This window comes from Zophobas morio, unplaced genomic scaffold (genome assembly GCF_036711695.1).
Source record: "Zophobas morio isolate AGI-343-1 ecotype UQ-CSIRO unplaced genomic scaffold, CSIRO_AGI_Zmor_V1 ptg000030l, whole genome shotgun sequence".
Lineage (NCBI taxonomy): Eukaryota > Metazoa > Arthropoda > Insecta > Coleoptera > Tenebrionidae > Zophobas > Zophobas morio.
In genome coordinates, this window is record NW_026972135.1 from 9076084 (window position 1) to 9093456 (window position 17373).

General features: G+C 34.3%; 2 protein-coding genes across 2 annotated transcripts; one reads left to right on the forward strand and one right to left on the reverse strand.

Annotated features, from left to right (window-relative positions):
• Positions 1-1323: 1323 nt before the first annotated feature.
• Positions 1324-16745, reverse strand: LOC135137925 (zinc metalloproteinase-disintegrin-like batroxstatin-2). Its single transcript, XM_064067705.1, has 9 exons — positions 16446-16745; positions 3724-3806; positions 3263-3661; positions 3030-3206; positions 2813-2982; positions 2280-2754; positions 1898-2211; positions 1637-1847; positions 1324-1581 (listed from the first exon to the last, which is right to left on the reverse strand). Exons 1-9 carry the CDS (start codon positions 16546-16548, stop codon positions 1369-1371), a joined length of 2145 nt encoding a protein of 714 aa, XP_063923775.1. The 5' UTR covers positions 16549-16745; the 3' UTR covers positions 1324-1368.
• LOC135137926 (esterase E4-like) lies at positions 13844-16078 on the forward strand. Its single transcript, XM_064067706.1, has 9 exons — positions 13844-14159; positions 14210-14341; positions 14391-14544; positions 14594-14779; positions 14821-15026; positions 15077-15257; positions 15306-15478; positions 15524-15795; positions 15846-16078. The coding sequence occupies exons 1-9, from the start codon at positions 13974-13976 to the stop codon at positions 16036-16038; spliced, it is 1683 nt and encodes a 560-aa protein (XP_063923776.1). The 5' UTR covers positions 13844-13973; the 3' UTR covers positions 16039-16078.
• Positions 16746-17373: the final 628 nt, after the last annotated feature.

The following is a 17373-nucleotide window of genomic DNA, read 5'->3' on the forward strand; positions in this document are numbered from 1 at the left end:
CTGTCCAATTTTTATATTTTAACAATGTAATGCACTGTTGAAATTTCAGCTCACTGCGTCGACTTTTCTTTAACAAACTACTGATATGTCAACACAAATTTTCAAATGCAGTTTTTTGGTTCAAGTGTGCTTCTCAATAAAATAACAAATGAAAAACTTGATTACAGATCTATCACTGATTAAAATTTATGTACCTATTTTTGGAACACCTCTATATTACGATACATGAGAGAATAACTGACCCTTAAATCCAGTTTACAGAAAGTCGAATTAAATATTTTCACTCCAAAATTTCAGTCAGTATATCACTCGGTATAGTATCCTGACGTTACATATTAATAGGACAATAGTGAGCTCATAGGTCTTAGTTCACAACAATGCTCCTATTACTACTGATCCTACTACTATTCCATTGCACTATCATTAATTTATTATAGATGGAATGATATTTCGAGCGGGAACTGACTGCGAAACTTCGCGAACAACAAAGTAAGAAAGAGCGAGATAAAAATATAGATACGCTGCCGTGTGCACTAGGTGTCGCGCTGGCTACGCGCCTGAATTTTAAAATTCATTCGGTCATTTTATCAATACATAATAATTATTATTCTTGATTGTTAGGAAATGATGTGCGTCTTAGGGTTTTAACATTTGTCAAATTAATTTGATAGGGAGGAGAAACTATAGCTTTGCACGACCTGAACTTAATGAATTTGGTACCTCATATCACAAACTCAATTTTTAAAAACTAATTTGGAGTGAAATTATAAATTTGGTTTGTAGGTATAAAGGAATATAATGTATCATTTCTCATCGGAACTGCACTTCATTAACTACAACTTTAATATTTGTCAAGCTGAAATATCATGCTGTCAGTTAATGATATTATACTGGAATTTTCTATCATTATGCCCTTAAAAGGTTATTTAATCTCCACTTTTAAAATTAAATTGACATTTTCTTTCTTATGATGAATGCTATGACTTATGTCGTACATGTTACGTTTATTAGTTCTAGAAAATATCTAGTTTAACTGGATTTGCTGTGATGATTTTGGATTTCCTTTGTTTTCTTGTTGATTTCTCGTTAATTTCTCATTGATTTCCTCTTGATTTCCTTTTGATTTCCTTTGATTTCCTGTGATTTCCTTTAATTTCCTGTGATTTTCTGTGATTTTCTGTGATTTCCTTTGATTTCCTAGGGCGTGTACAATTGATTTCCTCTGCGGTTTACCCCTCGGTTTTTTCGTTGGATATAATTCGTTTTTATTCACTTAGTAGTAATACACTCTAAATAAGAAACTGGAGAAATAAAACAACAAAATGAACTAAATAAATTTTAATATTCCTTGATAGAGTCTCCCTTTTGTTACAATAAAATTAATCCATCTGAAAAAAGATATGCAGGTCCACTATCCACAGAACCTCCAGGCGACAAATACTGACAATGTGGAAGAAGAAATCCAACATCACAATGACAGTGTCCCAAATTATTGCAGTAGCCGTTGTTGTAACAATTATGAGGGCACTTCCTCCCTTCTTGTATTGAAGCAACTGACACACACTTTTGATTTACACACATCTGAAACAAATTACATATTCTATATTTAGCAATACCTAAGGTTTGTAAAAGATACCTTTCGTTCTTCTTTATTCCCACATTTAGCACCACTGGGCACCATACCAGGATCTGAACTGTCCAAACCCAAATCCACAGTGGCAGTTTTGCATGCCAGAATTAAATCTTTAGATTTAATATAACTATGACTGAGTATAGAAGTTGCTTCTAGTCCATATTCGAGACGATCGTTATTGTGCTTACATTGAAGGGCACCACATTCAACATCTCTGTTAATGATCAAATTTAGTTGTCTGTATAGATCAAAATAATGACTTACTCTTGGTTACATTTAATGTACGTGCTGTTTACACGGTTGTAACCGCAGTGCCCATGGCGGTACCCTTTCACATTTAATTTAAAGCATTCTGGAGATGATGGTTCTCCGGTAGGTCCCCACAAAAGTTTACACTGGTCAGAATGTGTACCACAAGAGCCTTCGTAGCAGTACCCATTACCATCTCTGCAGATTTCACCGTCTAGTTTATATACGTCTCTAGGGCAGTATTCACTTATGCCTGAACAATACTCGGATAGGTCGCATTCAGTGGAAGATCGCCGACACGTCATCCCAGCTTTCTTCAAACTGCAAGTCTACAAGTACATAGATGACAAATAATAATTCTGATTATGGAAATATGCTTTCTAAAAACTACACCTACTTTAATATCACAACACTCTCCTGTAGCACATGTGGCATTCTCCTTCAGCTTACACGTCTCCGCATCGCAGCAGTTGTTAGTACAGTACTCTGGAAGACCACAGTCGCACTCCTCCCCATCTTCCAGAAATCCGTTGCCACAGACGGGACCTTTAAGAAGCGAACTGGGTTTGTTCCTCAAGCAGTGGTCCATACCATGTGCGAAGGCGTCTTTTAACTTTTGGACACTGCACGATGACCAGTGTGTTGGTACTTTCGAAGTTGTTTTAACACCCATGATGCACTGTTCATCTGGACAAGAGCAGGTCTCGTTGTCGTGTTCCATTCCGAAATTGTGTCCAATCATATGCGCTACGGTAGTGGCCACGGCACCAATAACTCGCGAGTGATAACTAGAGATACCCCCTGAATATTCCTCAGTGCATATGGGTCCTTTTAATGCTTTTCCCACAATTCCGTTAGCAAAAATCTTATTTCTAAAAAAATAATTCGTGTTTTGAAAATTAGTAATTTCGAACGTGTGTATTTATTTACGTTATTAATTGAGCGTTATCGTTGGGATGCTGCACTACTAGATTGTGGCGTCTGTAGTCTAAAAATTTGTTTAATGTGTTGTCACCATCTGTGGAAAATTCTATTTCGTCTTTCTCCGTCCAAATAACTACTCCTACGAGCGCTACGAAGATGTTCAAAGGCAAGTATAGCTACAAACTGCGAATTAAAAGAGTCACTTTATACGTAGTTGGCTCACCCCATGTACTATATTGGCGACGTTTTTAGAAAACTGTTCAACCTTTTCGACGCTGCTTCCCATTTCTACATATTTTTCATTGTCTATTACTAGTAGTAGTTCGAGATACCTAGATGCGGTATTGGCACTCTGTGGTCCTCGAATTGTGGTAATATTTTGCGTTGTATCTCTTCTATTCTAGAAGAAAATTCCTCGCGGTAATAATAACCCAATATTTTTAATACTCAACTTACCCTTAATAATTTGTGTTTGTTGTGTACCGAGTCTGTGAAACCGCAACCATGGTAGTCTTGACCCAAATCTTTCTGACTATAGACAACGTGTTCATTATCTTCTCCGTTTTTCTTCGTTTCGATATACAGCGTTTCGGTTCCAACATGAATAACACCAGATAAACCGTCACATGTAGATATAGCTACCCAAGAGTTTGGTTTATTTCGTACGGCGCCTGTGTAGTGGCAAAACTGCATTTCGTCAACAGACGGTTTGTCAATATTGTCGATTCCATTTTCTTGAGTCTTTCGGAAGTATCCTTCCGCAATTAATTGTTTGTTTAAAGTTAAATCTAAAGTTAGTTTTTCGTTGTTTAAAGGAAGGTCAATAGTCAAGCGGTCTGGATGGTGTTGTGTTCCCTGAAACGGTTATCTCCAATAACACCATTTAAAATAAAAACCTGAGTTATAATCGTAGTTACTTTTGGTCCTAGCTTTGTGGTCAGGCGTTTATCGTAGATGATTGGTTTTACGAGGTCATATGGAGTAGGTTCGTGAGTAGACACTAAAACAATAAATAATGTGGTGATATACAGATAAATCATCTGTTAACATACTGGGTGTATTTTTTCAGTTGATACAACCCGACAAGTTTATTTTTGAAGATAAGTCCTTTTGGACAAGTTTGTACCGATCTATTTGAAAGTAAACACATTCTTTAGTTTTACTTTTGGTATCACCGGAACTGACATCAACTTTATATTAAAAAAAAAACAACCAGTAGATGTTTTAATAAATGAATACTTTGTAATTTTTACCACAGAAATAATTTGTCGTGGTCTGAAGTGAATTAAACATTTATGAGGTTTAAACTAGGATTGACTGTTATATTTAGTTTTCATAAAGTGTCATCTTTCCGAAAATAACAGTCGGTAGGGCACAGACCAAAGAAATCCAAGGCGTTCACACTCGAACAAATGGAGAGTTTCTTTGATAATACTTCTGATGGTGAATATTTACTACAAAAAATAATTTTTGTGCCTTCAAAATTTAGAAGAATACACGGGTCACAGTTTTAGGCGTTCGACTACAACTGTACTAGCAGCCTCTCGGGCAGATTTAATAGTTGTAAAGAGACACGGTGGCCGGCGATTGAATAGTGTTGTGGAAGGATATATAAAGGACTCTCTGAATAATAAAATCGAAATTTCGAGAAGAATCATTGAGCAATCATTAACAATATTTAATAAATAGATCTGCCTTGAATCCGGCAGCAGGTTTCTCTGCGTCAAATTCCGGGTCAAAACAAGAAACTAATCATCAAGACATTATTTTGTCGGCAATTTGATATAAATTTTAGTAATTTGAATAATTGTAAGTTTTATATTTCACATTATGAAGACAAAAACTAATTCAATGTTAATATTTTTTTGAGGAGAAATAAACATCTGTTCTTCAATTAAATTTTTTAAATCATTAAACGCTTTGATTTCACTAGTGAATGATGAACTCCTTATGAACGTTATGAACGTTACTGTCAATAATAATATAATAATAAAGTCAATTTGAATTCTCAAAATGGAATAAAACTGATTACTAATTTGTAAAACAGCTTCGTTGTTTAGTGGTTGTTGTTAAAAATCTCATTTTTAAAGCCGTTTTTAAGCAAACAAAAAAAAATTGAAAAATTATAAAATTTGATCTTGCTTTTTCGTAATAACCTCTATGTAGTAAAAACAATATAGAAGGTATTAGTTACAGTCTAATAGAAAAAAAGTTTTCACCTTCTTAAAAAAAGTCAGTTGGGAGCCTCGAGAAGATTTAATATTCTTAAAAAAAAAACACCGGGGCCGAGAAGCTTTCACTTTCTTAAAAAAAAAGCCATTCGGCGCCCCCGAGAAGGTTTTACATTTTTAAAAAAGCCAGTTGGAAGCCCCAAGAAGGTTTCACATTCTCAAAAAAATACATTTGGCGCTCAGAGAAGGTTTTACATTTTTAAATAAAAAGGGGATTCTCACCTTTTCGAGAAAGTGGGGTAATTTCATCAATAAAAAATTTGTTATAACGTCATTATTAATGTTATTATTATTAATATTATTATTGGTTATGTTGGCCAACAGGTGTGAACCCAATTACAGACCAACAATAAAATTGCAAACATAATCAACAGCTAATTAATTACTGCTTTACTCAGATAAGAATAGTTAAGCAATTCAAACGCAGGTATAATATTAAATTTATCTATTGTATGCAGAAAAACAAAGGGACAGGTAGAAAGAGAAATGAGAGAGCAAGAAAGAGGAGAAATATTATCATTTTTATCTAAATATATCAAAGGAATTCTGAAGTAGGTTATATTGATTACACATCTCATAAATAGGAGAGTATTTTTCTATATTAAGACGAGGTGTTCGCAGATAAAAACAGGGGTGAGAACGAGCAGACGATCTAGGAACGAAGAACGATAATTTACTAAGAGATCAGAACAGTCAATATCAAAATTTATTAACTTTTTAAGAAAGATTAACAAAGCCTTTATTCGTCTTGTATTCAGATCCTCCAACTCAAATCTTGAAAGAAGTGCCGAATGAGGTGATCCTCTGGCTGGGTAAACACCATCCTCCCTATATGCCAAGTATTTTAGAAAACGACGCTGAACTTTTTCCACTGCCTGGATATGACATTGTGTAAACGGTGACCATACTATACTAGCATACTCCAGCTTCGATCGAACATAAGCAAAATATAAAACTCGCATGCAACCAATGTCCTTAAAATTCCTGCTGCATCTAATAATAAAGCCTAGTGACTTTAGGGCTTTTGAACACATGTTGCTAATATGATTCTCAAATGTCAATTTGGAATTAAAGAAGACTCCTAAATCATAATGTGTCTCCACTCTGGTTATAAGTGAATTGCTTAAGCTATAATTAAACATTATTTGCATGCTTTTATTAGTGATGGACAAGATTTTGCATTTACTGTAATTTACAGGAAGGAAATGGGAAGAACTATAGCTTAGAAAAATATCAAGATCATTCTGCAAAATAATACAATCTTCAACTGATGTAATTTGTCTGTAAATTTTTAAGTCATCAGCATAAATTAAGACATTTGACTTAATGTTCTTAACGATATCATTGATGTATATGACAAACAACAGAGGTCCCAATACTGAGCCTTGAGGCACACCAGAGGATACAACAGTAATTATCGACTCATGACCTTGATATTTGACACGCTGTAATCTACTATACAAATACGAACCAATTAGCTTAATGAGAGAATCAGAAAACCCAAAGTTACTCAATTTTGCTAACAGGATATTATGATTAAGTTTGTCAAAAGCTTTAGAATAATCGGTGTAAACTACATCAACCTGAAGTTTTGCATCAAGTTGGTCAGCTGCAAACTTCGTAAAAGCACACAAATTTGTAACAGTAGACCGGCCAATGACAAATCCATGATGAGAATCACTAATTAAACTGCGAATATTGAAAAAGAAAGATTTATGCAACACCGTTTCAAAGATCTTGGCGAAGTTACATATCAAAGATATAGGTCTGTAATTTTCCACAGCAGTTCGTTCGCCACATTTAAATACGGGAGAAATTATGGACAATTTCCATACATCAGGGAAAGTGCACGTCTTTAAGATTAGATTAAATAATATGGAAAGAGGATAAGCCAACACAGCCGCACAATCTGACAATAAGAAAGCAGGAATATTGCCATGACCCGATGTATTATTCGCTTTTATTTGCTTAAGAGCACAAAGGACCTCGGATTCAGAAATAGATGTTAAGTTGAAACTTGTGTTTGAAGCTCCGTCAAGAAAATTATCAATATTATCAATATTACAAGTATTATAGTTGCTAGAAAAATGTTCTGCAAAGGCATTAACGATGTCAACAGGTTTTGTTAATAACTTATCAGAGTACATCATCTGCGAAGGAATGGCATAAGAACTATTTAAATTATTAACGTAAGACCAAAACCTGCGAGGTTCAAACTTGATTTTAGCTTCAAGATTAGATGTGTAGTTGACAAAAGCAACTTTTATATCCCGTTTAAGTTCAGATTGAACTCTTTTAAAACGACTATATGTTCCCACACTTTTCCTTAATCTGAAATTACGAAGCAGCCTCCATTTAAGTTTTAAATTGCTGATGATTGCAGCCGTGAACCAAGGAGGAAAAGATGATTTCCGTAAGCGATGGGTTTTCGGAACATGCAATTCAAGTGCCATGTTAATCTGATCATAAAAAAGAGAGCAAGCCTGATTGACATCATTAATGTTATTAAGGAACTCCCAATTGGAATCTGTCAAATATTTATATAAACCAGGATAATCAGCTCTTCGAAAATTCCACTGTTTATGAGCAGATCTATTATTATTTATCGATTTCTGTCTTGGTTTCTGCCGCTTTATAGTGATCAAAAGGGATGGGTGATGAAGATCCTCATTAACCAGAGAATCAGAAGCCTTTTCAACTAAACAGTGGAATCCTGAAATCACTAAATCGAGACACCGTCCATTAGCATTGATGATATTGTTAAACTGTCGGTAATCACAAAAATATAAAAAGTTATATAAAGATGACAGAGGACTATTACCCGTTACAAAACCAGATGAACTGTATTGATAATTAGAAATATTAAAATCCCCAATTAGGAGAACTCGCTGATTATATAATTCGGTTGTGGCAGAGATTAAATGAAATAACAATTCATATTCCTCGACATTGGCTTTAGGTTGTATGTAAATTACGAAAATATAGATAGTGAAACTGGCTGCAGAACATTTGACACAAACTAAATCCGTGAATTGCAAGAATCCAAATCCTCGAGACTGTAAATCTATCTGAGATACTGTATATTCACAAGTAGCAGCTAACAGGACGCCTCCCCCTTTTGAAACATTCATTTTTTCAAAGTTCCTATCAGATCTAATAACTTGGAAATGATCTGGACAAAATTCAGAGTCAAAAATCGAAGAGCTAAGCCAAGTCTCCGTAATGCAGACAAAATCAAAATCACAACAAATCATTGAATTACGTAGGTCTGCCAGTTTGGAATTTAAACCTCTAGCATGAACATAGATAATACACAATGTGAGAAAAGAAGAATAAAAACGAATGGACAAGTTTGAAATCGAACGCGCGACGTCCGGTCCGCATTCCTGACTGGTAACTACTAGAACACGACCGGAACGACTTATGCAAATGGTAAACTGTTATTATACCGTGCATTATGTTTTTGCAAAAATTTGGACAGTTAGGGAAAAACTCAAAGCGGATTCGTATACCACAGTTATAGGACTATTGTATAACAAACGACTTGTTGAAACTCATCTCCTCTTACCTTTGTAACAGATGTCAGTTTGTGCAATACCGAGGATTTCGTTCTGATACCTTCGTTCAGCGTTCGGGAGTGCCTCAAGGGTCAGTCTTAGGCCCATTATTTTTTAACATATTTATAAATGATTGTACCGATTATTTTAATGTTCCATTTTTATTGTACGCTGATGATTTGAAATTATATAATATCATTACAACACCTGAAGATAGTGAAAAACTACAATCAAACATTGGTGTTATTTTAAATTGGTCATTGAATAACAACCTCATTTTAAATACAGATAAATGTTGTGTAGTGAGTTTTACAAGAAAATTGAACAGTTCTGTTTTTGAATATTCAATGGATGGATCAGTTCTAAAGCGCTCTAAAACGATCAAGGACCTGGGTGTCATGTTTGACAGTAAAATGTCTTTCTGTGACCATTACGATAGCATCATAGCGTCATCCTATAAAACATTGGGCTTTGTGTTGCGAAATGGTAAACTTTTTAATTCAAATGAAACATTCTTAATTCTGTTCAAAACTTTTGTTAGATCTCAGCTAGAATATGCAAATTTTATATGGTCTCCAATATATAATATCCATACAACTTCTGTAGAAAAGGTGCAACGTCGATTTGCAAAGTCTCTATTCTATTTTCGTACTGGTTCATATCCGCCCAGAGGGTATGATCATAGCTTTCTCCTTAAGGATGTTGACCTCCCATCTCTATCCAGCAGGCGAGAATACTTCTCAATCAACTTTCTTCACCAGCTTGTATCAGGAGTTGTTGACTGCAGTGATCTGTTGTCCAAATTGTTCTTTCAGTTCAAATCGTTCAATTTTCGAAATCTGAATGTTTTTCAGCTACAAACACCAAAATCTAACGCACTGCAGATGTCTCCTGTGTATAAGATGATAAAAAATTATTCTCGCATTGAACAAGATGGTCTTGATATATTTTGTTGCAGCAAAGCTGACATCAAAATGATGACTTTCAGATATGCTTAATTCAAACCGAAGATTATCCTTGTCCTATAATTGGGTTCGCCTGTTGGACATTGTAATTCTTAATAATAATAATAATAATAATAACAGTTACCTAAATACAATAAACATAGAATTCTTTCAAATAACGTCATCAAATTGTTGGTGAGGATAATTATCAAAATTTTGGTTAGCATTTAATCATCTACATAATATTTCTAATATACATACACAATTTAATAATAATAATAAGCTTTATTTTTCTACGGGAAATCAACCAATTACAGAAACATAGTAATTTATAACATAGCGAGTGGTTAATATAATAGATAAATGCAAAAAAGAAATAGAACAAATTAAAGTATCAATCCTCCTACATAACCTAATTTGAAATGACTTAAACAAATACAAAATAAAATGCCAAACTAAGTAAATCAAGAACCATAAAGATAATAAAAAAATAATATCTATAATTCTAAGGAAAGTATTATTGTATAGTATTCTTTTTTTAGAAATTTGAATGCTGTAATATCTTCTATATGTTGATTGAAGGTAAATTTAGAATCGAAAGCTTAATACTTAAAGCTTTCACAGCAGTGGAGCGTTATAAGGGAGATCCATTAATCATGATATTTGATAGGTGTATGTTTTTTGGAGAAAGACACAATATATCATTTGCTCTTATTTAGGTAGAGGCGATTGTCAGCACACCATGAACAGATGGAATTAAGATCCCTACGCAGTAGGGAGTCAGTCACAGTATTTATGCTACTATAAATTTTCAGATCGTCAGCAAAAAGTAGTTTTCTAGCGGAAATGGCATGATGTCATTAATAAATGTCATTAATAAATAATAAAAATAAAAGTGGCTCCAGGTTAGAACCCTGAGGCACACCGGAAGTTGGTAGGTATATGTACATTTCAGAAAAGAAGTTTTTGTATCTGACACATTGTTGTCGTTGCAACAGATAGGATTTGAATAGTAAGAACAGTGATTCAGAGAAACTAAATTGTTTTAATTTTCCAAGAAGAATATAATGGTCGACTTGATCGAACGCTTTTTGAAAGTTGATGTAGATCACATCGACCCGACCTTTATTATCGATAACATTTGAAGTGAACTGACTCAACCAAGCCAAGTTGGTAATTGTAGATCTCTGTTCCATAAAACCGTGTTGATGAACAGAAATTAGGGGTTTAACACTGGGAGAGATAAGTTGATACAGCACAGTTTCAAAATTTTTAGCAAAATTGCAAAGTAAAAAAATCGGCCTGTAGTTAGTAACATCAATCGAGTCTCCTTTTCATATTTCGTATGAATTTAACGGCGTGAGACTGACTATTGAGAAATACTTTGATTAAGCGAGATCTAGAAGTATCAGGTATTATTTGGCCTAAACTTATGAGTTTCAGTTCGCTGTTATCATAAATAATGCAGTAATTCCGATACCATGCCTGTATCATGACGAATTGTTGGCAATTCTGTCTAGAGCTTCTGGGAGACCAGCCATAATATTTTGTTTTCTATTTGGACGTCTTGACAATTTGACAACAATTAGTCCAGCAGTTTCGGACATTACGTGTCTAATAAAAATGGATACCGATATCAGACAGACAGACGGAAACGGAAGACTAATTTTTCGCTTTCTAGGGGCCATGAAACATTGAGAAAATATAAAAGTGGCCATAAACCGATGGACTCGATTACCATACGTTCTTAGCTTACGCTCAGGGAGTAAAAAATTGTCAAATTTCCGTAGCTAACATTTATATACAGAAGAATCTTGAATAGCATATATATATTTTGCCTTTTTTTCTTAATATCATAGCCATCTTTTCACAACAAGAAATAAGACTTTTGCAGTTAAACTTAAGTTAAAGTTGGTTCACGGCGAATAAAACAAATCATCGCAATTGAGATAGGGCGGGTGGGCGGGCCTACATTATGCCTTTTTGTTTTAATATGTGTAGACTTCTTTTCACAACATGAAACCTAAAACATGTTTAAAATGGTAATTTTTGATAGGGAAATGTGGATTTTGCAATTAGGCTCCGCCCCTAGGTCTGCCCACGAATAAAAACTTCATTACGATTTAGATCAGGGCTTAATCTTTGGGTTAAATTTTTTCTTAATATACATAGTATTCTTTGAACAACAGGGTACATATTTTTAATTTCTCGTATAAAAATAACGATTTTGCAGTTGGCTCACGACGAATAAAAAAATCATCAGAATTGAGATAGGGTGGGTGGGCGGGGCATATATTTTACCATGTTTTTCTTAATATCATAGCCATCCTGTCACAACAAGAAACTGAAAACATGGTTAAAATAGTAAATTTTTGCAAGGAAATAGAGATTTTTGCAATTATGAGGCGAAGCCTAATTGAAAAATCGATATTACCTTACATAAATTTTCAACTTTAGAAACGTTTCAAGTTTCATGTTGTGAAAAGAAGTCTACACATATTAAAACAAAAAGGCATAATGTAAGACCGCCCACCCGCCCTCTCTCAATTATGATGATTTTTTTTATTCGCCGTGAACCAAGTTTAACTTAAACTTAACTGCAAAATTTGTATTTCTTTACAAAGAGTTAAAAACATGTTTTTGAGTATCGTGTTACTCAAAGTATACTATGTCCATTAAGAAAAAAGGCAAAATATAAAGCCCACCCACCCACCCCAACTCGTTTGTGATGATCTTTCTTATGCTTACAAACTTAAAACATGTTTAAAATGGTAAATTTTGTAGGGAAATATGGATTTTGCAATTAGGCTCCGCACCTAGGTCTGCCCACGAATAAAAACTTCATTACGATTTAGATCGGGGCTTAATCTTTGGGTTGAATTTTTTCTTAATATACATATATAAAAGTAATGCACAAAATTCATAAAAAGCGTAGCATTTGTTTTTGAAAAAATATGTCAAGCCTTCCATTTTACTCTCCATGTCAAAAAATTTTACGTCAAATTTGTTAAAGTTATGACGTCATAAATGTTTTTTTTTTTTTAAATAGAACCCTACAATTTTGATCGGATTATTTGATAAAGCTTATTTTTCTACATATGAATGTGTAACGGGTGTCCAGCTAAAAAATCAGTCAGAGTAGGCGTTGAAATATCATTTGACACAAACGGTATGTCTGTTCTTATAACATATAACACGTTATGTTTCTGCCAAATGGATCTAATAAAAAAAAAAATTCCAAGGCATTCTCTAAGTGATTTTTCAACTGAAGACCCGTTAGTTTGATGTAGAGGTTTCATAACAAAAAAAAAAAATGAGTAAATTAATAATAAACAAAATAAACTTGATTTTAATGATTAATATTAAATAAACAGAACAATACGTTGAAGTAAAAATTTATGCTATAGAAATTGTTCAAACTTTTCACCATTCACTATCTGACACAAACCTAGACGATGGTAGACCTGGAATTTTCAATACTCTGGGGACCTATACGAGTCATTTCATGACGAATCCGCACTTTCAAGTCGTCTAAATTATCGAGTCTGTTCATGTAAACACGACTTTTTAAATGTTACCATAAAAAAAATTCAAGGGGTGTGAGATCCGGAGACCTAGGTGGGCATTCTATTGGTCCACGCCTTCTAATCGATCTTCCCTCAAATTGATTATCCAAAAAACCCTTGCATTTACGCCATAATGTGGTGGTGCCCCATCCTGTTGGAACCAAATCCTGTGATCTAAATTTTGTGGATTGGAATTATTTGGATTTAATTTTGTTTCATGTTCAGATCATGTTTATTTGGTTTGTTATTAATTTTCGCCATTTATTTTTGTGTAGAAAAATAAGCTTTATCAAATAAGTAATCTGATCAAAATAACAGCGTCTCATTTTAAAAAATCATTGATGATGTCATAACTTTCACAAATTTAACGTAAAATTTTTTTCACATATGTCAAAAGATGGAGAATAACATGAATTTTTTGCATTACTTTATCATAACTCTGTATATACCCAAAGAACTACGGGAACAACAGTAATATTTTAAGTGTACTCAGGTACTGCTTGGTGACGAATAAAAAAAAACGCATTTTTAGTACAGCGTTGTTTAGCTTTACATTGCAAATTTTGGTCGCATCACGGCATAGCGTAAGTGGAGTTATTTCTTATCATCGACTTCTTAATATCAACCTTGATTTGACTGTTTTTAAAAACATTCAATATTTACTGTGCCAATAACCCGTGAATCACTAGAACCAGTTGCAACTAGCGACCAATCCACGTTCTTCGTTTCGTGAAAACACGATTCTCTTTAATCATAAAGTAAACTTGATACGGTAAAACCTGAGGGGATTACCTCGTTCGTTGAATATTTATATTTATACCAAACACATCTTGAAACATCGACCTATTTGCTTATTTAGTGTTTTTAAAATGTTTCCTTGTCTGGCTGTGGTTTTTATTTTACTACAAATAGCATTTACCAACAGTGACCCATTAGTGCATTTACCCACTGGAAAAATACTTGGACGGAAGGCCACCACTTTACAAAACGTCGATTATTTTGTTTTTGAAAAAATACCATACGCGGCACCTCCAGTAGGATCTCTGCGTTTCAAGGTTTGGCAAAAATTTTTCCTAAAATATATAGTTTTTCATTTAACTTTTAGCCCCCACAACCGCACGACAGTTGGGATGGAGTACTAAACACCACCTTGTTAAATACGACTTGTTATCAAACATCGAGGGATGTAGATGTACAATCTGAGGACTGTCTATTCATTAATGTTTACACCCCACAAGTATATCAGTCTCGCTTGATTTAAATTAACTACATCATAAAACTTGTAGCTTCCAGACGAAAATTGCGAGACCTCTTTAAATGTGGCCTTTTACATTTATGGGGGAGGATTTACTGACGGTTTTCCTCAACCGTTCACACCAGACTTGCTTATTAACAACAATATAATATATGTCACCTTTAACTACAGATTAGGGATATTTGGTAAAAACCTTTTCGTTGTAGTTCACACATTCACTAATAAATAATTTAGGGTTCTTGTCCACCCAAGACGACGTCATTCCTGGAAATAACGGCCTCAAAGATCAACAATACGCACTCCGCTGGACCCACCAAAACATCCATCTTTTCGGAGGAGATCCTAACAAAATTACCATCATGGGACACAGTTCAGGTGGTGCATCTATAGCATATCAGCTTTCAAATCCAAAGAACAAAGGTTCGTTTAAAAACAAGATCAGTAGACATTCCAGATTCCAGGTTTGTTTCAGGGTGCGATATTACAAAGCGGTACTTACTTAATACCTGGCTGCTTCCAAAGAAACCCTAGAAAAATAGCATTCGCGACCGCTGCCCGCCTGAATTCTCATTTTAAAACCAACAACAATTCTCAAGATCTACTAGAGTACCTGCGAACTCTTGACTCTAAAACACTGGCTAAAGCAGGAGCGGATGCTTTCAAGATCGTGAGTACCGTTAACGAGTGTTTACATTGTTTTAGAGTAAACCATTTTAGGGAAACGATCCAGAGAACTTCTACCTTTTCCAAGGTTTCGTTTGGGCGCCTGTGGTTGAAGTTAAAAACGAGAACGCTTTCCTTACGGAAAAAATGTACGGGTTGCTCAAAGCTGGGAATTTTGTTTCAGTACCGATTTTAATTGGACACAACTCTGAAGAAAGTGTATCTTTCGCTTCGGGTAAGTTATTCCAAGAAATTAACAATGGTAGACGTGTTTTGGTTCTAGATATGGCTGCTTTTAAAAAACAAATGCAAGTTTATGACGACCATGTAGACTGGTTAGTACCTAAAGACATGCAGATTTTGGATATTAAAGATAGTACTACCATGGGTACTTCTATTAGAAATATTTATACAAGAGGAAGAGCGTTCGCTGATAATTTAAGGGACGCTGTTAAAGTAAGAAATATTTTTTGTTTGTGATAAATCTAGCATGACTTTTAGTATTGCAGTGACACTTCTTTAAACCGTGGGATAATCAAATATGCCGAGCTGTTTTCCAAATCTTCGACTGCATATTTTTATCAGTTCTCGTACGATGGGCAACTGGGTCATAGAGACGCACCTTTCAATGATACAGAACGTGTGGGTCATGGAGCAGAGTTATCGTATCTTTTCTGTTATCGTATGAGTTGCGACATTTCGAGTTATCCGGAAACGGACAGGTTAACCCGTGAACGTCTGTTGACACTGTGGACTAATTTCATTAAATATCAGTAGGAATACTGTAGAGGTAGAAAAATATGGTACTAAAGTTTGTTTCCAGAAATCCTACCCCAGAACCGTCCAAGTTGTTACAAAATGTTACTTGGCCACCAGTCAAAACCGACGATGGGAATTTTTATTACCTCGACATTAATGAAAATTTGAAGATCAAAAATCACCCGAAAGAAGAACGGTATAAAGCTTGGAACGCCTTATACGATAGTTTGGGGTATGACGATTTTGACACTTACTGAAATGTAAAACTACAAAATAAACAGTTTTTGTTTGACCGTTCACCCGATTTTCTCGCACTCCGCGCCAGACCAAATATTTACAAACCAGTAACAGAGTGTGTTTTCGTAACATTAAGCGTTTCGAATCATAGGCTAAAGCTTGGAACGCATTGTATGACACTTACTGAATTCGAAAAAAAAAAAAGAATTTTTGTCAATGTTTTTAAATCACTGAGTTTATCTTTTATGTTTTAACCTCGTGGCATCGTGCAACGACGAGGATTATTGTTGTTTTGGTTTTCCCGAACGTCGACGTCCTTCAGATTAATCATTTCAAGCGAAGTCTTTTATTCTAATTATGTGTCGTAGTTATGTGTACTCATAACTCAATATCAATTAAGTTGATGCTACTTATTTAACAATCTTACCTGTATTTTTAGTAGAATAAAAGTTTACACCTGCATCGGCTTGTCGAGTTAAAAGTTGTGTAAATATTACTAGGCTATAAATGAATGACGTTACTATAAACATATTTAAATCTAAACTGGTTTTCACTATCACAGTCAACAACACAGCGTGCTTCTTTGCTCGAAAACAAACCACTATTAAAGAAAGAGAACTCTTCGATTGGTTAATATTCAAAGACTCGGTACCAATTATGTTATCAATTCTTATAATTTTATATTATTTTGTTGTGCTGCTTGTTTTATTTTCATAAAAATCAAAGCAAATTTAGTTTGTGCTGACTGAGCAAGCGAAATTAATTTAATCTAAAATATCTACAATTGTCTTCAATCAAGAATATAGGCAAAACCAAGAATCATGTATATACAACCCACTATACATGTTGTCGAGCATGAAGTTTGTTGTCGCCTCTTGGTAAATGTTAACGAAATTGTTGTAAATTTAAATGAATATACTGATGAAAGCGATAGCGATTTAAATTTTGAAAGTTATTTTTTTCATTTTTATCCAAGCATTTTATTTTGGTTATTCGTTATTAATGTTAAAGTAGATATTTTTTACAAATTTCGCTATGCAAAATTAAAACAGTTGTTATGTTAAGCTTTTTGATCTATGTATTCGTTTAGTGTAGGTCCAAATAGAAAGTACGTAATGTTCCAGTATAGACACTTATCGGTTGGAAATAAATTTTGTTATTACTTATTAAAAGTATATAAAATAGGAGGCGAGATCGCGGTTATTCAGAGGACGTAAACAATTTAAAAATTTATGCGTAGAAGAAGTACCGGTGCAGTTCTACCTAGTTAGATAAAGAAATGTTCACATGAGAAGACTAGCACAATTAAGGTCGAACATGATAAAATCGTTTGACCTGTTAATAATACCTTACAA

What these genes read in the sequence shown, in the direction of transcription:
- LOC135137926 (XM_064067706.1), top strand. Translation starts at nt 13,974, where the DNA reads ATGTTTCCTTGTCTGGCTGTGGTTTTTATTTTACTACAAATAGCATTT. An exon ending in TTCAAATCCAAAGAACAAAG is followed by an intron (nt 14,780 to 14,820) that starts GTTCGTTTAAAA and finishes TCCAGATTCCAG; the next exon opens with GTTTGTTTCAGGGTGCGATA. An exon ending in AAGTGTATCTTTCGCTTCGG is followed by an intron (nt 15,258 to 15,305) that starts GTAAGTTATTCC and finishes TTTTGGTTCTAG; the next exon opens with ATATGGCTGCTTTTAAAAAA.
- LOC135137925 (XM_064067705.1), bottom strand. Translation starts at nt 16,548, where the DNA reads ATGTTTATAGTAACGTCATTCATTTATAGCCTAGTAATATTTACACAA. An exon ending in CCACAAAGCTAGGACCAAAA is followed by an intron (nt 3,662 to 3,723) that starts GTAACTACGATT and finishes TAACCGTTTCAG; the next exon opens with GGAACACAACACCATCCAGA. An exon ending in GATAACGCTCAATTAATAAC is followed by an intron (nt 2,755 to 2,812) that starts GTAAATAAATAC and finishes TTATTTTTTTAG; the next exon opens with AAATAAGATTTTTGCTAACG.